General features: G+C 38.0%; 4 protein-coding genes across 5 annotated transcripts in view; 1 reads left to right on the top strand and 3 right to left on the bottom strand.

Moving 5' to 3' along the window:
- LOC131794526 (conserved oligomeric Golgi complex subunit 5) overlaps positions 1-5600 on the bottom strand; it is a 31023-nt gene extending 25423 nt beyond the window's left edge. The window contains exons 1-13 of one of the 2 annotated variants that reach the window (XM_059112041.2): positions 5558-5600; positions 5349-5488; positions 4378-4435; positions 4066-4120; positions 3883-3952; positions 3452-3572; positions 3170-3207; positions 2778-2870; positions 1475-1634; positions 1103-1221; positions 799-876; positions 633-711; positions 25-50 (exon numbers count right to left, since the gene is read on the bottom strand). In XM_059112041.2, the coding sequence (XP_058968024.2) occupies positions 25-50; positions 633-711; positions 799-876; positions 1103-1221; positions 1475-1634; positions 2778-2870; positions 3170-3207; positions 3452-3572; positions 3883-3952; positions 4066-4120; positions 4378-4435; positions 5349-5488; positions 5558-5594 (1074 nt within the window). In that variant the 5' untranslated portion in view covers positions 5595-5600. The remainder of the gene's footprint in view (positions 1-24; positions 51-632; positions 712-798; positions 877-1102; positions 1222-1474; positions 1635-2777; positions 2871-3169; positions 3208-3451; positions 3573-3882; positions 3953-4065; positions 4121-4377; positions 4436-5348; positions 5489-5557) is intronic. The other variant, XM_066173900.1, reaches the window with a different exon arrangement.
- Positions 5601-5721: 121 nt separating this feature from the next.
- LOC131772060 (dehydrogenase/reductase SDR family member 6) lies at positions 5722-7387 on the top strand. The gene has a single exon (XM_059087969.2). The coding sequence runs from the start codon at positions 5745-5747 to the stop codon at positions 6489-6491; it is 747 nt and encodes a 248-aa protein (XP_058943952.2). The 5' UTR covers positions 5722-5744; the 3' UTR covers positions 6492-7387.
- A 4091-nt stretch (positions 7388-11478) lies between these two features.
- Positions 11479-13126, bottom strand: LOC131794578 (transcription factor HES-2-like). The gene is made up of 4 exons (XM_066174632.1): positions 12971-13126; positions 12754-12849; positions 12459-12552; positions 11479-12092 (listed from the first exon to the last, which is right to left on the bottom strand). The coding sequence occupies exons 1-4, from the start codon at positions 13031-13033 to the stop codon at positions 11671-11673; spliced, it is 675 nt and encodes a 224-aa protein (XP_066030729.1). The 5' UTR covers positions 13034-13126; the 3' UTR covers positions 11479-11670.
- A 3039-nt stretch (positions 13127-16165) lies between these two features.
- LOC131794495 (uncharacterized) lies at positions 16166-19430 on the bottom strand. The gene is made up of 6 exons (XM_066173907.1): positions 19352-19430; positions 18668-18756; positions 18239-18361; positions 17526-18108; positions 17084-17243; positions 16166-16277 (listed from the first exon to the last, which is right to left on the bottom strand). The coding sequence occupies exons 1-6, from the start codon at positions 19428-19430 to the stop codon at positions 16166-16168; spliced, it is 1146 nt and encodes a 381-aa protein (XP_066030004.1).
- Between the last annotated feature and the right edge of the window lie 945 nt (positions 19431-20375).

Consider the following 20375-nt stretch of genomic DNA (forward strand, 5'->3'; position numbering starts at 1 on the left):
TCAAATAAATAAAATAAATAAATAAAATGCTTGCTTCAAAAAAGTGGAGGCTGAATCGAACAAATAATTAAAGAAGATTGACTTCAAATAGAGAATAATACATAGGCACACGTAGATTTAAAATTTCTCTTCGAGCGTTCAACTCGATATGTCAAGAGTGAGCACGGTTAACGAGTGAGATAGTGCTTGATCACGAGAAAAGAAATTCCATATCTGCTGGCTACCGTGTTTTAATTTGTTTATTATAAAAACATAATAGGCCTTTGCTGACAAGAAAATTTGGCAAACGACTTTGGATTGAGAAATGTAAACGTTTTGCCATTCGTTCAACGACCTGACGGCAAATGTCGTATCAGCAGCTGTTTGGCGATATCAAACACGCTTTAAAAAAAATCGCAATTTTACACGTGTTCAGTTATTGCTTTCCTCAGAGCTGAAAATACTTGTAAAATATCGCAGTTTACATAATAAAATGCATTATCTGTTTTAAACACGTCAATCAGTTTCCTACATAATGTATTAACAGACCACGCTTTCCTACGCAATAACTGAAGAGCTTTTTTTTCCTGTTTGCCATAATAACACAAAATTCTTGCAGTGTTTGAGTAAAACGACCCCAGAAAGCAACTAACCTTGGGCAGCCTGTGCGAATTCTTCCGTCAAAATTGAAGTAACTGAATTCCAGAATGAGGTGATACAAGATTTGCCATCCTGAAAGGAAACGAGACGGTGAAGTTGAGTCAGGTTGAGTTTTCTTTAAATTTATACATTTTCAGATTTCAAGACTGGATGAAATACCTTCAACAATTCCTCCACGAAACAAACATGAGTTACAGGATCTCGTTTCTTTGCCAAAACCTTTTGAAGATGATGAACCTGGGACATGACAGTGAAGCAACTTTAATTATTGCACTTTCAACAAAATCAACAAAAGCTTGTGAGGAAACTAACTAAGAAAAACGAGATTGTGAAAAAATAACATTATTTAGTGCATGACTAGCACTGTAATAATAGGCCTTATAAGGCTTTAGATCAGAATAGTAGATCATATTTGGTGACTGACCCCATAATAAAATCCCTAATCAGGTAAAGTTAGCTCTACCTGGCCACAAGCAGAGTAGATAGAGTCCATAAGTTGCTCCAATCTGGTCCAGAGAGTGGCTCTCCAAGCTGCTGTGTTCCCTGGGGTAGGAATGGCTGCACGCCCAGGACCTCCTGCTCCTAAATTATATGATATAAAAGCTAATTGTCAACCTGCTGACTGGTATTTATGGAAGCAACTCCTAGAACAAGATGGAAGGTACAAATGAATGGGTAGCTTAATGATCTCTAGGTTCAGTGGTCCACAGTAAAGTCATTGATTCTGGTGAGGTCATATTGTAATCCATTTTTAGAGGAGACACCTTCTCAACAAGAAATCAAGTACAACAAGTCTAAAGAAAAAGAAATTGGATCAATTTTTTATTCTCTTTACCTGCATTAGGTTGAATCTGTGAGAGAGTGTTAGGATCCAAAGCTTCTTTAACACTGGTTGTCAGGTTTTCCCTCACCTTGTCCACCACTTCATTAACTGTGCTGGCTAACGAGCCCAAGTTGTAGAACACTTGCAAAGCTGTTGCTACTTGGGTTTGATTCTTCAGCAAAAGGAAGAATTTTTAATAATTAACTTTTTAATCCCCAGAACCAGTGGTTTAATGGTACAAATGGGTGATTTAGAATGCTGGGTCAGAGTTTTTATAGCCTTGAGGACCTCCTGCTGAGAAGGAAGTTCACGCTACCCTTTGAAATTCTGAAGTTATAGACTCATGCAGTAGTATACTCCTGAATTTTAAGGTCTCTTCCAATTTATACTCATTTTTCATTCCTACACTGTAAATTATGAGTAAAATAACATGTGTCAAGGCAACAAGTGGGTAACCAGGTCATTAATACCAGCTACCTGGGTACTATTAGAACCCTGTAGAAGTGATTAATGACTCGTTTCTCCAGATAATTCCAATGAATGAATGAATTAATGATGTATTTCTATAGCGCCATATCCATGTTTGCTCATGGCACTTTACAACAGTTTGCGGGGGACTTTGGTCAGACTACATTAAGCAGTTTACAATTTTTTTTTGAAGGAGATTTAGCAGATGCCCCCAATACGTCCCCTACTCTTTGCGATAAGTGTGTGGGTTCTTTAACATCCCCTACTAACCAGTACCAAGAAGATGCAGGAGACAGGGCCTACGGCTTTTTGTCCTGATCTGAGAAGACCAGAATGTCTAACTGCTTGCAGATGTCATAGCAAAGGCAGCACATTCTCCTCAGTTATTTTAAGACCCTGAGTGTAGGTCCAGCCTGGGTCTTGAACCCCAACCTCCTGCACAGTAGTGAGGCGCTCATCCACATGAGCTAACCAGGCGGCGGCAATACATTATCCAAGAGGCACCTTATTCTATTGACCAACTGCCTTTGAAATTTATGGCTGTAATTAGTAAGGAGAAATAAGAAGTAAATCTTGTGAGATACACATGGCTATGTCATCCCTTAACTCTTTAAGTCCCAAGATCTGATTGTTAATTCTCCCCTGTAGCTGCTACACGTTTCCTTGTAAATTGGTTATAAGAACTTGGTGCTAGATCAAGATAGCAGCTTCTACCCAATAAATATGAATATTCTTATTACCTGTTTGCTGAAGAATGTATGGATATTGTAGAGAGAAGTTTTATATTAATCTCTTCTGGAGTAAAAGGGTTAAAGAACCAGGTATACTTTCATTATGAAAAGTGTACCTGTGTTGCCATGCCCTGAGCTAGCATTCTCTGTGCCTGATTTTCCACTTCTACCCTTGCCTTGGCAGCCACTTTCAAGTCATTTTCTATTGCCTGAAATGTAAAATGTTTGTTAGACCTTTATTCCAGGAGATTGACTCACATCTAATTTCTCCTTACAGTACCCCTGCAGAATCACATATTAAAGTCATGAGAATAAAAGAAATGATCACCATCTTAAGATGCTCTTGATAGTCATGCAAATTCTCCTTGTCAGTTCCATAGAAAGTGTACAAAACAGTATGGAGAATATGTTAACTGATGTTAGGGTGTAAAGTGTTCAGTAAATTAAAAACAGGACAGGAAAAAAAAAACTGACATTAAGATCTAAGGAGTGAAAAGCTAAATGTTACCTGGATTCCAGAAAGGTCTGCTCCTTGGACAAGGTAATCTGAAAGATGAATTGACCACCAAAACTAAAATCAGATGCACATTGCGGGTTTTTTTTTTAAGGAATTTTTTTGGAATGCCATGCTTTTGGTAGTTATAAGGTGCTTATATTTCTCCCACTAGTTAATGGACAGATCAAACCACTTCGAAATAGGCATTGAGCATGCTGTTAGCCACAGAATCCAAAGATAAACTTCATTAATTAACACTGCACAATCATTCCGTTTTTTTTTCTACTTCCTTACCCAGTTCACTGAGACTTTGAGCAGCCTTAGTGATTTCTCTTGCTCCACCCTGAAGTTGACCTTGAAGCCGTTTGGTTAGATAAAGAACCCTTATAACTCTTCTCAAGATATCACAGGCTTCCTGACACAGATTAAACAAGAAAGTAATTAAGTTTTCTGGTAAATATTACCTTAAAATTTTTATAAATAACCATGACTATAACTGTATCATATATTTTGACCCTCTAGCCCCTACAAGTGACAAGCATCTAATTTCTCCATACAATATCACCCCTGAATCAAACATTAAGGTCATGAGAATAAAGGAAATGATCACCAATTCATGAAACTCTTGATTGTTAAACAAATTCTCCTCATCAGCACCTTTGGAAATGTACAGAGAATAGTATGGAGAATATGTATAACAATATTAAGGTGTAAAGGGTTAATACCTGAAGGCGACGCAGTTGAGCTGTTCTTGATTGAATCTTAAAATATGGTTCGACAACATGCTGTTGAATTCTGGTTAAAGTGGAAAAGTCAGTTGATTATACATCACTGAAAAAGATTATCATGTAACTCACTAAACTGATTACTTCCAATGAATAGAATTAACAAGAGCACTGAAATCTTGCCTTTCAACAGAAGCCTTCAAAGAGTTTATTCTGGTTTGCATCATCTGTAGAACACCTAATGAGATAAAAAATTTCTTAAATAAATTTATCATAAACAAGAGTGTTAGTTACAAAAAAGTTTGATAAAGAAGAAAATAGAATTGTCTCTATATTCAGAAAGCAAGTTACACTGTTTATAGCATCATTTTTAGCTCTTCTAAAACTTGCTAGTATGTGGCATAATAAAAGAGCTTATAGTACTCTTCTAACATTAAGAATAAGTACATTATTACAAATGTATTTACCAATGATTATAAAATGCCTGTTGCTTACCTTCCAATGTTTCAATTCCTGTTGCCTGTTGCAAAAGATCTTCATGGTGTTCAACAACCTAGAAAATAATAAAAAGCTTATTAAGTCTAACAACAACTGAAAAGGAAGATTTACCACTGTGAATTTGCAGGTGTAAACGATCTTAACAATTCTTTCATCCTTTTAGAGACCTGCCTTATTTAAGTCCAAATAACTTAACCCTTAAACTCTTTGAGTGGAAAGTAATGAAGTTCTCCTCACAACATCACCCCTGAATCAAACTGTAAGGTCACAAGAATACAGGAAATGATCACCAACTAAAGAAGCTCTTGATTGTTAAGCAAATTCTCCTTGTCAACACCATAAGAAATGTATAGAGAAAAGTATGGAGAATATACACACTAATGTTAGGGTGCATGCAAAAGGTTGAAAGGTGTGAAGCCATGTTATAAAATATAACCCTTGGGAACGTTAACAGTAGTGAAGATCACAGCTCAAAAAAACCAGTTCGTTAGGTTTCATTTCCCAATTTTCAAGATTATCATTATTTCGATTCTAAATGTAAAATTGGGCGAACAGATACAGTTTTTCAGGGCTGTTTCCTAACGCTACTTTCCCGAAAAATATCCCTCATCTCTTATCATCGTCTGTGTTAATTAATTATCTGATCATCATAATCTGTGACAAAAACTGCGTAAAGAATGTACGGTCATCTCAAGTTTTACAAGGTAAGCATTCCTAAATTGAACGAAAGCTACAGACAAGTTAGTTTGAATTTGCAGTCAAATCGTCATTTTCATTGACGCAAATCAAACAAAAAATTATGTGGCCTAGAACTATGAGGAAAATAGTGATTATACATGCATGCAGATATATTTGTCCACATCAGCTGTTCTGAACAAAACAACGATACATTTTCGTCAAAACGTAATCATTCGCTATATTTCTCAAACTGTAACTCTTTAATTTTGGTGAAAAATTAAACAGCAGACCTGCGCGTGAAGTTCTTTATCCAGAAGGTTTATTCCATCTGCCAACCTGGCAAGCGACTCGCTGATGGCACGACTTTGAATTATGTTGTTTGCATATGTTCTGTCATCAAAATTATCTTCCAAGAATTGCTTGAATGTTTCTGGAAGAGCAAAAACTTTTTCAACATACTATATTATATGAAGGGTTTACCCAGGTTGAAAGAGTTTACCATCATTTTGCAATAACTTCTCCAAGCTAGCGTCCATCTTGGAAAAAATATAGACATTAAGTGATGAATACACCACAAAAATTTTTTTATCAAGAAGTCCGCTGAAAATAATAAGCGCACAAGTAAAAGTCACATGTTTCCTGTTTTCCACGTCTACCAAACAGTCACGCAAACTCGGAAACTTAAAATGGCCGACGGTCGTCTGCAAGGCAAAGAAATTATTGTCACTGCAGCAGCGCAAGGAATCGGTCGTGCTGTTGCCGAAGAATTTGCCAAGGAGGGTGCTAATGTTTTAGCCACTGACATCAACAGCGAAAAACTCGCTGAACTGAACTCTGTCAAAGGAATACAAACCAAGGTCCTAGACGTGACGAACTACGATGCGATTAAAGAACTGGTCAAAGATTTCTCCAAGTTAGACGTGCTCTTTAACTGCGCTGGGTTTGTTCATAATGGATCGATTTTGGACTGTGAGGAGAAAGATTGGGATCTTTCCTTTGATATAAACGTGAAGAGCATGTATCGTTTGACGCGGCAATTTCTCCCCATCATGCTCGCAAACGGTGGAGGAGTAATTATCAACATGGCCTCTGTAGCTTCGAGCATTAAGGGAGTTCCGAATCGTTTTGTGTACAGCACAACAAAGGGTGCAGTCATCGCCTTCACCAAAGCACTAGCAGCTGACTTCACCGCTCAGGGAATTCGTACCCATGCCATTTGCCCTGCCACAGTGGATACTCCTTCACTACGAGGGCGAATCAACAGTGCCCCAGATCCTGAAGAAGCAATGAAGAAATTCCTGGCTCGGCAGAAACAGGGAAGACTTGGAAGACCTGACGAAATTGCAAAACTTGCTGTTTTCCTTGCGTCAGATGAGGCGCCTTACATGACTGGTTGTGAGCATATCATCGATGGAGGATGGATGCTTGGCTAAGTGCCTGTTGGTAGGGGGGAGGGATGGGGTCACCGCTTAGGCCTGATATCTTGATCATTTCTAATTAAAGGAATCATCGATTTTCTGTCATGTGAACTTGTTCAAACTAATATTGAAGCAAACCCTAGTTAATTTTCTTAGTCTTACTGCCTTGTTTTAGACTATCACTATTATCAAGACTTAGAAATAAATGAAATGGGTGGCAGGTGGCTTAAGATGGTGGCATAGCTTATTCAGTTAATGATTAATGTATTTTATCAAAGAGCTCTCAAAGTCAAAGAAAGATTCAGTTTATTTTCAGCATTGATATTTAGCTCTAATGTTGATACACTGTCTTTGAGGCAAATTGGTATCAGGAGGGGGGTGGGGAATGGTGAAATAAGGGATGACTCCTCCTTCAGCTCTGCCATGCCCAAGGTTTGAAATTTAAATAGGGAGCCCTCCCTTAAACTCACCAATTTATTTTTGTCAATGAAATAGTTTAAACCCTTTAACTCTCAAGATTTGATTGTTAATTCTCCCCTCTAGCTGCTATACATTTACTTGTTGATTAGTTATGAGAATTTGGTGTTAGATCAAGATGACAACTTCTGCCTGATAAGTCTGAGTATTCTCATTACCTTTTTGCTGGATAATGTATGAATATTATGGGGAGAAGTTGCATGCTAATCACTTCTGGGAGTTACATAAGCATAAACAGATTTTTCTTTCTGATTTCTAGGGCTTAAGTCAATGTATTTTAATGGACTATACTTTGTAATGAAACAAATTTATTTTATTTGATGAACTGAGTATGTAAAAATAGACCAGAAAGATGTTTTCTACTATTATAGAAATTTTATTCAAACTCTTGATTGGTTCCAAGGACCCAAACATTGAAATAAATAAAATACTCCTCAAACTGAAAAATTCTCTTTAGTAATTTTTAGAATATTCATATTTTAGAGCATGGTGTTGTAGAAAGAGCATTTTTCAATTGTGCGGCGAGAAACCAAAACCAGAGTAAATCACAACAGCCATTCAGAGACAAGGAAAATTTCACAAGGAACCAGTAAGAGCTCTGGGTAAAACAAGAAATTTGCATGAAGGGCAGCAGAGTGCCTATTGCCGAGTCATGGCTGGTTTTAGGTTTGTCTCTGATTGGGAGACAAATGGAATTCTAGATTTCTTTCTCTACTCAATTTCAAATTGCGTTGGACGATCTGTGTACCTGTTATAGTGTAGTTTGATTGTCCGGGTGAGTGTAATCCTGAGAATTGGCTGCAAGACTCAAGTGGTGTAGGTCAGTCGTGATTGGTCGGTTTGGATCCGTTAGTGAAGTTAGGTCGTTCTGTTCGGTTCGTTTGTAATTTTGATGTCGTGAATGAGTCGTTTGTATGGTTCCGGTAGTGGTTGACACCTGTTGAGGGAAGTCTGTTCCAAGTTAGTAAACCAGCTTTCCAGGGTCAATAACATCACGGCAAAACTGACCAATCAGTTTACACAAACCGGACTAAGTACATTCGACTGACAACAACCTTTCACTTGACTCTGATGACTTCCGCTCAGGTTGTCGAAACGTCAGTCACCATTACCGACAATAGTCCTTCTCGGGACTACACCCACCCGGACGATCAAACTACACTATTACATGTTACCCCCGGGTTCAAACCATTTACCATCTGTGTACCGCTGGCCACCATTTTACATCTGTGTACCGCTGGCCATAACACCTCTTACCGCTGTCTGTTTAACTTACGAGCATGCTCTCGTGTTTGTTTTTCAGCTAAAGCCTTTAAGCCCTAAGATTGATTAGTAACTAATCTCTCCAATCAGTATCAGCCCTAAAACAAACATTGAGGTCGTGAGAATAAAGGAAATGATCACCAACTAAAGAAGCTCTTGATTTTAAGCAAATTCTCTTTGTCAGTACCATAGGAAATGTATAGAGAACAGTATGGAGAAAACGTATACTGATGTTAGGATGTAAAGGGTTAAGCCACCTATTCGGGCACAACCGCTTGTTACACTATCGGCAGCCGCTTATGAAAAAAGATATAAAAACTCTTGTGTTGTTTAAGGTTGGAGACTGATTTGTTTGAGCAGCAAATGACTGCACACACTTGATGCAGAGAAGACGAAAAATTGAAAATCGAAGTCTTTCGGATTATGATAAAGAGATTATGGGGTCCATCTACAGCGGGCAAGTGCATTTATTTGCAACAAATCATGAAAAAAAATTCCACACTTCTTTTTTTGGATTAAATTTATTATCCAAATGGCTATGTTACTAAAATCGAAATGCAGTGAGGTTTCAAAAAACGGATACTTAAGCGAAAAATAACAGTCACAAAAGCTAATGTGGAAAACGTATTAGAGAGAAGTCATGAGAGCTTCACAATCGTGCGCTGTGGATAATAAACCACAGTTGCCGTGGCCCGACGATATTTTAAGGTTTCATACTGTGCACAAAGTTGAAATTTGAGGAAGTTTTTCCACAAATTAGAGAAAAGAAAAATTCAATTTCCAACAGCAGGCAAACTACAAAACCATATTTTTAAACTTTGATAGAGATCAGTTTTGAGTTCCGTGGCCCCTTTGTGAGACCTTGAGCACCATAGTTTAATCCACGTGTTCCGTCAAGGCCCTATACTTTCAGAGTAAACTCTATTAGAAAAATGCACGTGCGTCGTCTGCCGCTCGAGTGGGAAATGCGTGTACCACACTTAAATAGTCTACATCGTGCAAAATGAGATTGAGCATCGGAAAACTTAACGAGTGTAGATCTCGGTTACGTGTGTGCTTTGAAGCGTCACTTAAGTGGCTGGGCTGCGAGGGGTTCGTCGTTCATCCTTTTGTACAAAAAGTGCAAACAGAAGCGCTAGATACTCTATTGTTATTGTAAAACAGTTGGTGGATCTTTACGACCGTTAATTTTTTGCGCATTCATCCATTGATCTGATTTCAAAGCAATTTCGTTTAAAAAATGGGACGATCAAAACAACATAAATGGAAGAATTACTGGTTTTATTCAAGCGCGCAATCTATTTAAACAGTGAAGGCAATCTTGAACATTTATTGAAGAATCAAAATTGCTAGTTTTGATGTAACGTGAATGCCGTTGAATCAGGATGTCTATTCACCTTGGTATGCATCTCTACGGAGTTGTATAAACAAACTTTTAGAAAGAGATCAGTTTAAAATCACCAGGTCGCGTAAATTCCAGCGCGATTATAATCAAAAACCTAGCGACCACGCTTTCCTCGACAGGGGGCAATAATATTCCAATTATCATTCGAATTGAAAAACAGGGAAAACGGCAGGAAACACAGTTGGAATAAAAACTTTATAACCACATTCTTTTTAACGGTTATTTTTCGTATACCGTGTCAAAATCCACGTCTTAAAATACTTTTCAAGAGCCATTTGGAAAAGTGCTTTTTCGATGCTATCAAAGAAATACGTTTTTTCAGTATTTTACACAGTAGACAACCTTAAGTCTTTTTTTTCGCTATTGCTTATTTTCTAGCGGGAGAAAATCGTTGCAAACGCCTTTCAGTCCGCAGACGATGTTGCACTAACGTATATAGAAAAGACACGTGTGCTAAGCATAACTGCATGTTCAACAGACACAATGATAAGTCTTAAAACTTCTCTTATTTACCTCTCTAAAGATTGTTCGAAGCACGTGTTTTCGGCTTAGTAAATAACAGACGATTTTCATGCAAAACCTTGGAAACTAGCCGTTAAGTTATTTATACTGTCAATTGTTTTATGGGTATTATTAAGAGGCAAACGTTAATTTAATTTTTCAAATTTGAACCCAACCCGTAGTTTGTCCACATGGGCATAACTTGCTTTCTCTTTCTTTTCAAAAAGAAAAGGAACATCTTGAATATGGCTTGAATACATGTTAGAAGTCCTCTGATTTACATCAGCTGAAAATGTCCACAAGAAGCTTTGATTCAACACAAATTTCATAATAAATTGGAATACCTGTGACAACGTAAATGATTGACAAATGAGATACAACTCAGTTTTCTACAACTGTACATGATCAATCGGTTTTAAAACAGACTAAATATAAGCCTCCAGCTTCCATTTGACCGTCCACAATACCTCGTTCGTCTGAAATATTCCTCGGGCAAACGGGGATGATTAAATGGAAACTAGTTCAAACGATCAATAACGACCCCTCCGATTGGAATGGCTACAACTTTCTAGTTAAAAGCGATAATCGCCTAAAACACCCAGTCCTCCCCAAAAATGAGCGATCGAGCCTTAATGTTTAAAGTATACACCTCCTATGCGCTATTTTCTGACAAGAAAACCTCGCATTTCTTTTCTTTTCCTAGCAACAGTTGAAAGATGAAGTAGTGTCTTCCACCTACACTAGCAACTTCTGTCCATGACAATTTCAAGTTCTTCTACTGAGAACTAACTTCAATGTTTTACAACTTGGAGCCTGTCAAACGGAAGAAACGCTTCTTTTGCTATTCACAATGCCGAGCGAAAACTTGTCACATCAAGAGAAAATTATAACTTGCTAACGGGGGAATTCGGCTTTAAAATCACACAAGACGATCACTTCCCTGGGTAAAAGGGTGGAAGCGGCATTTATGAAAGAAAAAGCTTTCGAGCTACGGGCCGAAGGCGAGTGATCTACGAGATATTTTAGTGTTCTCCCAACACAATTAAAGACTTGTCATGTCAGCAAACTAATGGAAAGTGCTATTTTATGAAATAAGTTTGAAAGATATCAACAGAAGGTCTTAGTTTTCTCAGCGGGCCAACAATTAACTAAAAGGTTTAAGCCGCGAATTCTCATTCATTTTAAAGGGAGAAAGGTTTTTTTTTTGCTCCCATTCTAAATATTTCTAAGCAAAGAAGGAGTGTTTGCTCTCAGGCTTGAAGTAGTCAATCCTCTTCTTTGCATTCGTGGTGGTGTAAGAACACATCAAAAGAAACAATTACACAAAGGCTTTAAGGATCAAATAATTTTATTTAAAACTGCCTCGCAGCATAACTTTTGTCGATAATAAAATCTTTTTTAAAAATTTAAATACGTTACGACTATTTACATAGTAAATATTCAAAGTAGGCTCTTCTGGATAAATTATTTGCAAGAGGAAAAATCTCTCGATGTCGGTTGTTTTGAGATCATTTTCTAACATTGTAGATTTATTTCAGCGTTCACTGATCACCAAGGACGCCATAGCGGTGTCTTTGTAGTGGCGCTTGGAGAACTCGCGGGCGAGATGCTGATTTTCTGTGTTTGAGCTGCCGATGGACTGATCGGGGATGGTATTCTTGGCATTTCAGTTTTAATTGGACTTGTTAAGGGATTAAAAATTGTAGGTTGGTTTGTGGGAGATGGCGGTGGTGAAGGATATGGAACCCAGACGGTGTTTGGCGCAATGGCGGGAAAACTCTGAGTCATGGCGGGAATCCCTGACGCGTGGCTCGTGGCGACACGGTTAGTGGCGTTGCTATGGTAGCATGAAGCCAAGTGTGACAAGAGTTTTTCCCTGAGCTGCTCGCTTCCTTCACTCGTCATACTTCTGTTGACTTCGCTCACGCAGTGGTTGAAGCCGGCTCTGTATTCGGCTAGTGACTGAGGATCTAAGAGTGAAGGAAACGTCTCGTTAATTTTCAGTTCTTTGCAAAAAAGTAAAAAAGGAAAACAACAACAACAAAAAAACATGAATAAAGATAACTTTTGGCGTTGAATGCGAGCTAATTATCGTGTTACGAGCGCTGAGCACCATCATTTATACGTTCAAGTTGTTTCCAAGCGCAAAATGTCAAGTACCGTCACATGGGAGAAATCTTGAGAAGCACTCTAATTCTTTTCATACAAAATAAACCATGCACTTAAGATAGTTACAAACTGGTGCTTTTTGCCAATAGTTGCAGACTTAGCGATGTTTTGGAACCTCGTTCTTTCTTTTATTATGGATTATCATGAGAAGCTTCACAAACGCTTACCTTCAATGCCACTGTCTTTTCGGTGCATGGCTCTTAGGTAAGTCACGGTCATTTCAAGCACATCAGCTTTCTCCATCTTGGAATAACGAGAGGCCTGGATAAAGGAAGCCAAAAAAATAATTATATCAAGTTTTTTAAGTTACACAAGAAAACTGAGTGATGCACAACAGATCGTTAAATCTTCAAGATATTCAAGATGCAATGATTGCATATTAAAGCAACTCGAGGTGCTGAGCCTACAACCATCTTCGATTTCGTTTGTAATTTGAAATATATCTATAAATCTTTAACTTACATCTTTCTGAAGGAGTTCCAGAACAAGGTTCTTGAGTTCGTTCAAACTGTCATTAATTCTGGCACGACGCATTTTTTCCATGAGAGGTTTCTTAGCCTAGAGAAAACAATTCAGACTATTAGCAAAGAGCCTTAAAAAATTGCAAAAGTTTATTGAATTTATTTCTTGTGCAATGTTAATGTTGCACTTATCAAAGACTAAGAGCTTAAAAACTTACCTTTCGCCTCTCTGAAAGAATCTTGCCTACATAGGCTGTGCTATTGACACATTCAACGGCCATATTTTCAAATGTTAAGTTTTTGAATGAAATTTTCCGACGATGTTGACTCTGCGAGTGTTTGTCGTGAACTGTCCGACATGCATGATGCGATCACATTTATTTTCATCAGTCGTGGGAAAATATCAGAGTCGTGTGCCGACTTTAGATGAATTTTATTTACAAACACCTGTCCAGTGACAATCGGCTTGCTGCCCAAACAATGCTGGCTTCATACACAAAGCCATAACCGTGGGAACAGTCGCCTCTGATTGGCTGAATGCTTAGAGTCGCACGATAACCGTCGTTTGCATTGTTTCCCGTCTTCAGCGGCGCGTGAAGAGCGTGAGACCAGACGAATCTGATTGGCTGACAAGCCCGTGATTCACCTTATAATAATTATGGTTTTGCTACTTGTACATTCAAACTTTTAAAACAAAAGCAAAATGACAATCTCTGCCTCTTGAAATTCGGCATCCAGGCTATTCGAGCACGTGCCGTAATTGACGCAAAATCCTCGCAGCGTCTATAGATGCGAGGTTTTCTTTTTCCTAGAGAAAAACTTGTGATTCTAAAGTCCTCTAATAAGTTTTATATTGACCGTTTTAGAAAGTTTAAGTCATTCTGTTGTAATCCACGTGCTGCAGAAAACATAACAGGTATTCTTTTCATTGTTTGTCTCGTTCTTTATCAGTTTATCTTTCTTTACACTTAAATCGGGCTTTGTAGACTGTATTTCAATAACAAAAGGAGGCGAAAATTTCCCACGGTAGAACGACTCGCGAACTAAATGTGAAATAAACGACATTCCCTTGGTGCTGCACATATTGAACACGACGCCAGGTGGAGTTTTGTTTGTTCTGCTATAATGGAGACACTGATACGGGTCTATGTGCGACCATCATGACTATTTGAGTAAATTGCATCCGTTTTTCACAATTAACCCTCTGACGCAAACCAATTTTCTTGTCAAAAGTTGTTTATCTTTGGATGCAATTTGAACAAAATCAAAAGAAAGTTTTATTAAACTTTTTTAGTACCTTCAGCGAAAGGAGATTCATAGCGTAGATATCACAACAGCACATTTTAAAGGATTCAAGAGTTAAAAGGAAAAGAGGGATGATTATCAATTTTTAATACACTGTGTTTTGCGAATTAATATCTGTTTTGTTATAATGGTCAGCTAAAGTGACTGCGTTTAAATCATGATACCAAGTTAGCAGTGAGCCATCGTGGCGAGTTATGTCCCGAGTTAAGGAAAGGTCGATTGCTGTTAAAGTTTTTTCTTTAATTTCATCGAAAGCTCCGAATCTTATAAATCATTACTTTACGCTATCGATAGTATTAAATTTATTGTCTGTCTAATGGACTGGAAATGATTTTGAAAGAATAACACTGAGCAAAGGTTATTTGACGTCGCGGCAGAGCTGACGCTCTCTACTTTAATACGTGAGGTCAAGCGTGGTCTACAAATCACTAAAAGTGTTTTCTTGTTGTTCAGCTATTAACAGCCATTTATATAGTATATTGTTGAGACGAATGCTCACAGTTCCTGAAAATTAGCGCACGTAGTGAATTTGAGGTAATAGATGGGCGTTTTTTTTCCTTCACGTTGCACCCCACTTCGATTCCTAATGAAACTTGGGGGACAAAGTGTAAAGCAAACTGAAGTAAACCAGCTATGTTCAAACTTTGGAATTACCTTCCGACCAATCAAAAACCAAACAAATTGCGCATTTAGTTTCCCATGCTTGAGAAAGCTTGCCGCAAAAGTAATCAGAAATGTATCTTCATATCTTGTTAGCTTGTCTTCCGCTGTTGTTTTCACAGGGATGATCTCTATTTCCTCTTTCTTTCTCGGCTCAAAATGCGAGGAACACCAAAGCAATTTTGAAACTGAACACGACAAAACGCAGTCCGATCAATAATTAATTTATTTAACCGCCCTCTAAATAACATATCTGTTTCTCTCTGTTTCTTACATTACTTGAATAGGGGTCGTGAAATTTTATCTTTTGCTCGGAAAAGGGTGAAAAAAAATGTCATTCATGAATAATGAGTAGTTCTTAGCTGAAATTAAGGCTTTCAGTGTGCAGTATTGCGTTTCATGTTTTGTATTAAGTTTTATTACATAGCAGAGTTTGCAGTGCGCGCAGCAAGGCCCATATTTATTAAAAATGGTCTAATAAACATGACAAAACATTGTTTTTGGGCAGGCTAGCTTTCTCCCTTTTCATCATAGTCAATGACTCGCACGAAAATGATGAGCATTTATTTTAAGATATCACCATCTCTGTTTATCTGACTTGACTGACTTGAAATATTTATTAATGAGGAAGCCGTGAAAATTTCTGCTTTTTACTCAAGACCATTGAAAATTTAGAAATACTCGCTGGCGGCTCTTGTTTCTGAGCTCCTTTTGTTTTCTCGAATCCATTGGCTGAGTTCATCATTTCACTGCAGCCGGATTTAAAACTAGCGAGAGTGTGTGTTTGCCCCGAATTGGCTGGTAAAATGTTCCAAAGCACCGCTTCATTATAGCTGACGTTTGTTTTCAGGAGTTAGTACGGGGATGTGGAACAACTGATTTTCTCTTAGAATCCCTTAAAGAATACTGTTAAATATTTCACTCCGATCAATAACCATAAATTGCAGATAACCAGGGGCAATACCATAAAGTAATTTATGGTCCGTAATTTTTTCTTTTTTTGGAATTTTCGTCAAAGATCAAGTTTTTCCCACTACCAAGTCTTAAAAAAAGATCATCAACGTTGGCATCGTAGAAGGAAGAGGTCAAAATACGCGCAGTGCAATTCTGTAGTTTTTTGTAGTTTAGTTGCGAGAAATTTATTGCAATTCTCCCATAGGAACTTGAATGAGGTTGAACTAAAGGACGATAGATGCATAGGAGCGTTTCAAATTTAAATTTTCCAACACAACCAGACTATAAAGAGAAACCGCATCGAACAACTTTTAATGGAAGAAAGCTTCAAAGCCACCACTTAAATGACATTTTCAATATCTCAAAACTGCATTTAACAAAATAACACAAAATCCAGGATTTTCACCGAGTCAACAGATTTTAATATTCTTATTTTTTTTTTTTTTTTTTTTTTTTTTTTTGAGGCAACAAGACAGAGTAAACATAATTGGCGACTACCAGTCGTCAATTCTCTTCTTTTTCTTATGCTTTCGTTTCGGCTGCCAAATTGGTTTCTGTGGTTTGGGTGGCATATTAGCGGCAGCCTTTCTGTCTTTGTACTCTTTCCTGCAAGAAATGACAAGCATAGAATAAGGAATGCTTATTGAAGTCAGATTTCCTCATTAATTCAGTTAAATATTTAACCGGTGTCTATCAACCGTAAATCTGACGCATGCGCGCAATGGATGGGCTTTTGATCCAAAAGAGAACAGGTGACAACACTTCAAAGGCTCTGTTTTTACATCTGTGTAGCTTCGTGATAACAGCAGAATTTCTACTCATTGCTAAAAAAATTTGAGCTGCATTGAATTGGGGTCGAATCCCTTGCAAATCATGATATTTGACACAGTTGTAGGAGCTACTTAGTGTTATACACATCTTAAAAACCTTCCGCTATATTTCTAAGTCGTAATTTTTAATCCGTTTTTATCTTATACATTCCAGTACTTTCTGTATCATTTTTTTTGCTTTCTAGTCTCTTGCAGAGGGCATTAGATTGAAGGTAATTCTCGCGCCAGAAAATTTACTCCAAATATCACAGGATGGCAACTGACTCATGGGAACTAATCACCTATTAGGGAGACCTCGCTCGTTTGGCTACTGATTTCAAACAAAATAATCTTAACCCTTTACACCGTAACATTAGTATTCATATTTCCGCACGGTTCTCTTTAAATTTGCTATGGTACTGACAAGGAGAATTTAATTGACAACAAGGGGTTTCTGAAATGAGTGATCATTTCCTTTACTCTCATAACCTTTCTGTTTGATTTAAGGCTGATATTGTGAGGAGAAATTAGAAGCCAGCCACTCTCGGGGGTTAAAGAGTTATTCATTTTTTAAAAACAGTTATTTCGCAGCATATAACTTACCATTTCCGTCCGATGAATTTCACAGTTCGCACACATAACCGGTAAACGAGAAAAACAGCAACCAAAAGAGAGACATTGACGACTAAACCAGCGGAGAAAGCGTAGACGCCATCTTGCCAGGAAACGAAATCAAAGCGAGTTTGAATTTGTTTCACATGATCTGTTGGAAAAAAAAACTAATGTCACAGAAAGTGAACAAAGAAAAGTTTCCAAAACTAGTAACCGTTTATTTTCTTTGAATCGAATGTACTAATTGTGGAATAAAATTGTGCAGCTGAAGAAGTAAAAAGAACTTGAGTCATCCTCTATAAATTGCATCGTATAGCCCGTGTAAAAGAAAATAGCTCCAGCTCAGCCGAAAGTGAGAAGTGAAATGATCTCTCTCTCTGCTGCCAGGCCAACTAGTGAAGTGAAAATTCAATTCTGAGCAGAGCTGACTTACCGTGTAGGAAACCAAAATATAAATCAACCGCAACATCAGTGATATAAGATAAGACAGGCACAAATGGTTCAACAATCCACTTCACTCCGTAAATCATCATCTGGATCAGCTCAGCTGACTTGTTTTGGACCATCTCGGCAAATAAATATGTCGCAGTCATGGTAAAATCCGCTAAGCACTGAAGCCCATTCCAAATCTTCTCAGCCAACCCTCCAAGTCCATTCCATAAAATCCAAGCCAACCATTCCGTACAGTTCCATAACAATTTTCCAACCCACCGCTTTGCTCCATTCCACGTCAAGTTTGAGAACCATTCGAATTTCTCCCGAGTCCAATTAACCGTTCCAATCCAGCTGTACTGAAGTCCATACCATACTTTTCCAATCACTACCCTTGAGACCATAATGCATTTCTTCCAAATCCCTGAGGTCATTTCCAACGTACCGTCATGCACCTGGGTCATTACCGACACTGTAAAGTTCCACATCCGAGATATCAATTCAGGAGTTGTAATCTCGAAAACCTCATGGTCAGAGCACGTCGTGTTTCTGAGATACTCAGGGATTTCCTTGCACTTGAAGATCTGACAATTATGATTTAGAGAAGTCATTGGCCATGTGAAATACGGAAAAGTAGTCCGGTTAGCTTAATACTTTAAAACATGAAAGAATGAACGGTAAACGAAAGATAAAACGAACCATCAAATCTAATACCTTTGAACGTTTAGGTCTGGTGTAGCCATACGCTTTGCTGTTAACTTCAATGGAATTCTTTTCGTAAATCAACTTCAGGTCAACATCCATGGAGGGAATTTGTATCTTGACCGCAATCTGTTGCTCAAGACAAAAAAACCTTTATATCGAAATGGCTGAAAATGTTTTAACTCTGAAGATTTTTAAAAATTTATTCTAAATGCTGCAAGCGCTAATACATTGGTCCATGCAGCTGGATTTTCCTTGTTTCAATAACGACGCGCGAATCGCTGGTACCTATTTATACTTCCTGGTTTGTGAAAGACGCTGCAAGAGTTGTGCGTCTTATCCGCGAAACAAGGTTTCAAATTACAAATAGGATATTTTTTGGAACCGCATTTCTATGCAGCCAACAATAAGTATGCCTTAGAAATCTAAATTTCGGCAAACCTTGTTGTCCCATTTTGCAGTCATCATCATCATCTTGTGTTCGTTGAAATCATTCGGCTCTTGCCTCTCACTGACTCGAGTAAACATTTCTACGCAGAAAAAAAATAAGTAATTTGGTACAGTAGTAAATTGTATTAGTGTAGCGTAAAGTGACGTAGCGTATGTCAATGCAATGACTTGTTCATTAACACTTAAAAAAAGCAAAATATAAAAGAAATAAATAAATAAATCTCTGCCGAAAATAAACATGTTTTATAAATTTCCATGCATTGTTAAAGCATGTTGAATTTCTTTCATTGTCGTGTACTTGCCGATTCTTTAAATTGACCAAGGCGCGTTCATTTTCAAATAAACTTAAAAGGATTTAGCGCAACTTAACCTTTCGTGAAGCGCGCAAAACTAAGACATGAACTTAAAACCACGCGCGCAGTAACCATAGGAACTAGAAACATTTGATCTGCGGAGTGATTTGAAGTATTTTTCATAAGAATGTGCTTTGCAAAGATTTCCAACCTCTTTACTAGACAGCAACGAAAACTAAGCGAATACCTTCGAAACATTGTAAACCGGTTGACATGAAGAGCAGCAAGTTAAGCCGTTATTCCTATTACTAAGTCCAAAGTCATAACCTGCAAGGCTTTAAGATAGAGAAAAATATTTGTCAAAGGGAAAAAAAAACCTTACCGTCCAGATTAGCACTGTTTGTAGCGTTAGAAAACAACGATAAAAGCGAAAGCGTTATTATTGCAGTCACCCACTTCATCTCTGATTTGTCTCCAAACTTTTTTTTCTCTCTCACGAAATGCGCAACCTTGCTCTTGCCGCGAAAACGAAGTGAAGTAAAGATTGACGTTACAATAATTATGTATGACGTAGGCCGCATGTCAACTGCACGCGCGAGATGGTCGTTAAACTTGGTCCTACGTCCGGCTTTAGAGAGTTCTAGAGCGGCAAGGAGATATAACATTCATATAGCTTTTCGATAAATAGCGGCCTACTATGATTTTAGATCGGAAATTTTTTCAGGTAATACTGATGGCCTGATTTATTGTTCACACGCGTACGAAAACCTTAGAAAGAAATTAAGAATCAATTAAGGTCGCAGTAAAGCAGTTTTTCCTTCTCTTTACTTTCCTTAATCCCAACCAGTTATTTTCTGTTGGTTCCCTACCTCTTTCTTTTCTTTCGCTCGCATAACGTCTTCGCTTCAGGCTTACACAGTGACGGCCTGGAAGCAGGTGCACTCCCCGTCCTAGGTATTGCTTGTTGAGGGAACCTGTAGCAGCTACGGTAAGGGATGGTACATGCGCTTAGGATTCATTTGATATTGGTTTTTATTAAAAAACTGGACCACTGGATGATGCAATTCAAGAGTTTTCATTGGCTTACCCATCATGGGTTGGGAGCTATTATACCATTCTCTAAGCGTTAACTCAAAATTAAAGCGGAGCCAAAGCATTTTCGAGGATACAATTTATCTATATTTTGGGGTGTTTTTAATGAAACAATTATTCCACCCGCGCTTTTTGGATATGAATAAAGGGGGCAAGTTTCTAAAGAAACTGTGGTGCCGCGTCGGTGGGAGAGTATAACAGGGTAATTTAGTACTACCAGCTGAGTTGATAACGTAAATTGGCCACCGTAAAGAGTTTGAAAGCTGACGTTTCGAGCGTTAGCCCTTCGTCAGAGCGAGAATGAAGGGCTAACG

Source organism: Pocillopora verrucosa, chromosome 11, assembly GCF_036669915.1.
Source record: "Pocillopora verrucosa isolate sample1 chromosome 11, ASM3666991v2, whole genome shotgun sequence".
Taxonomy (NCBI): Eukaryota; Metazoa; Cnidaria; class Anthozoa; order Scleractinia; family Pocilloporidae; genus Pocillopora; species Pocillopora verrucosa.

Coding starts and splice junctions, on each gene's coding strand:
- LOC131772060 (XM_059087969.2), top strand. CDS start 5,745: ATGGCCGACGGTCGTCTGCAAGGCAAAGAAATTATTGTCACTGCAGCA.
- LOC131794578 (XM_066174632.1), bottom strand. CDS start 13,033: ATGGCCGTTGAATGTGTCAATAGCACAGCCTATGTAGGCAAGATTCTT. Junction 12,850..12,970: donor TTCTTTCAGAGAGGCGAAAG/GTAAGTTTTTAA, acceptor TGTTTTCTCTAG/GCTAAGAAACCTCTCATGGA. Junction 12,553..12,753: donor TGGAACTCCTTCAGAAAGAT/GTAAGTTAAAGA, acceptor TCCTTTATCCAG/GCCTCTCGTTATTCCAAGAT.
- LOC131794495 (XM_066173907.1), bottom strand. CDS start 19,430: ATGAAGTGGGTGACTGCAATAATAACGCTTTCGCTTTTATCGTTGTTT. Junction 18,757..19,351: donor AAACAGTGCTAATCTGGACG/GTAAGGTTTTTT, acceptor TTTTCTGCGTAG/AAATGTTTACTCGAGTCAGT. Junction 16,278..17,083: donor AAATTCATCGGACGGAAATG/GTAAGTTATATG, acceptor CATTTCTTGCAG/GAAAGAGTACAAAGACAGAA.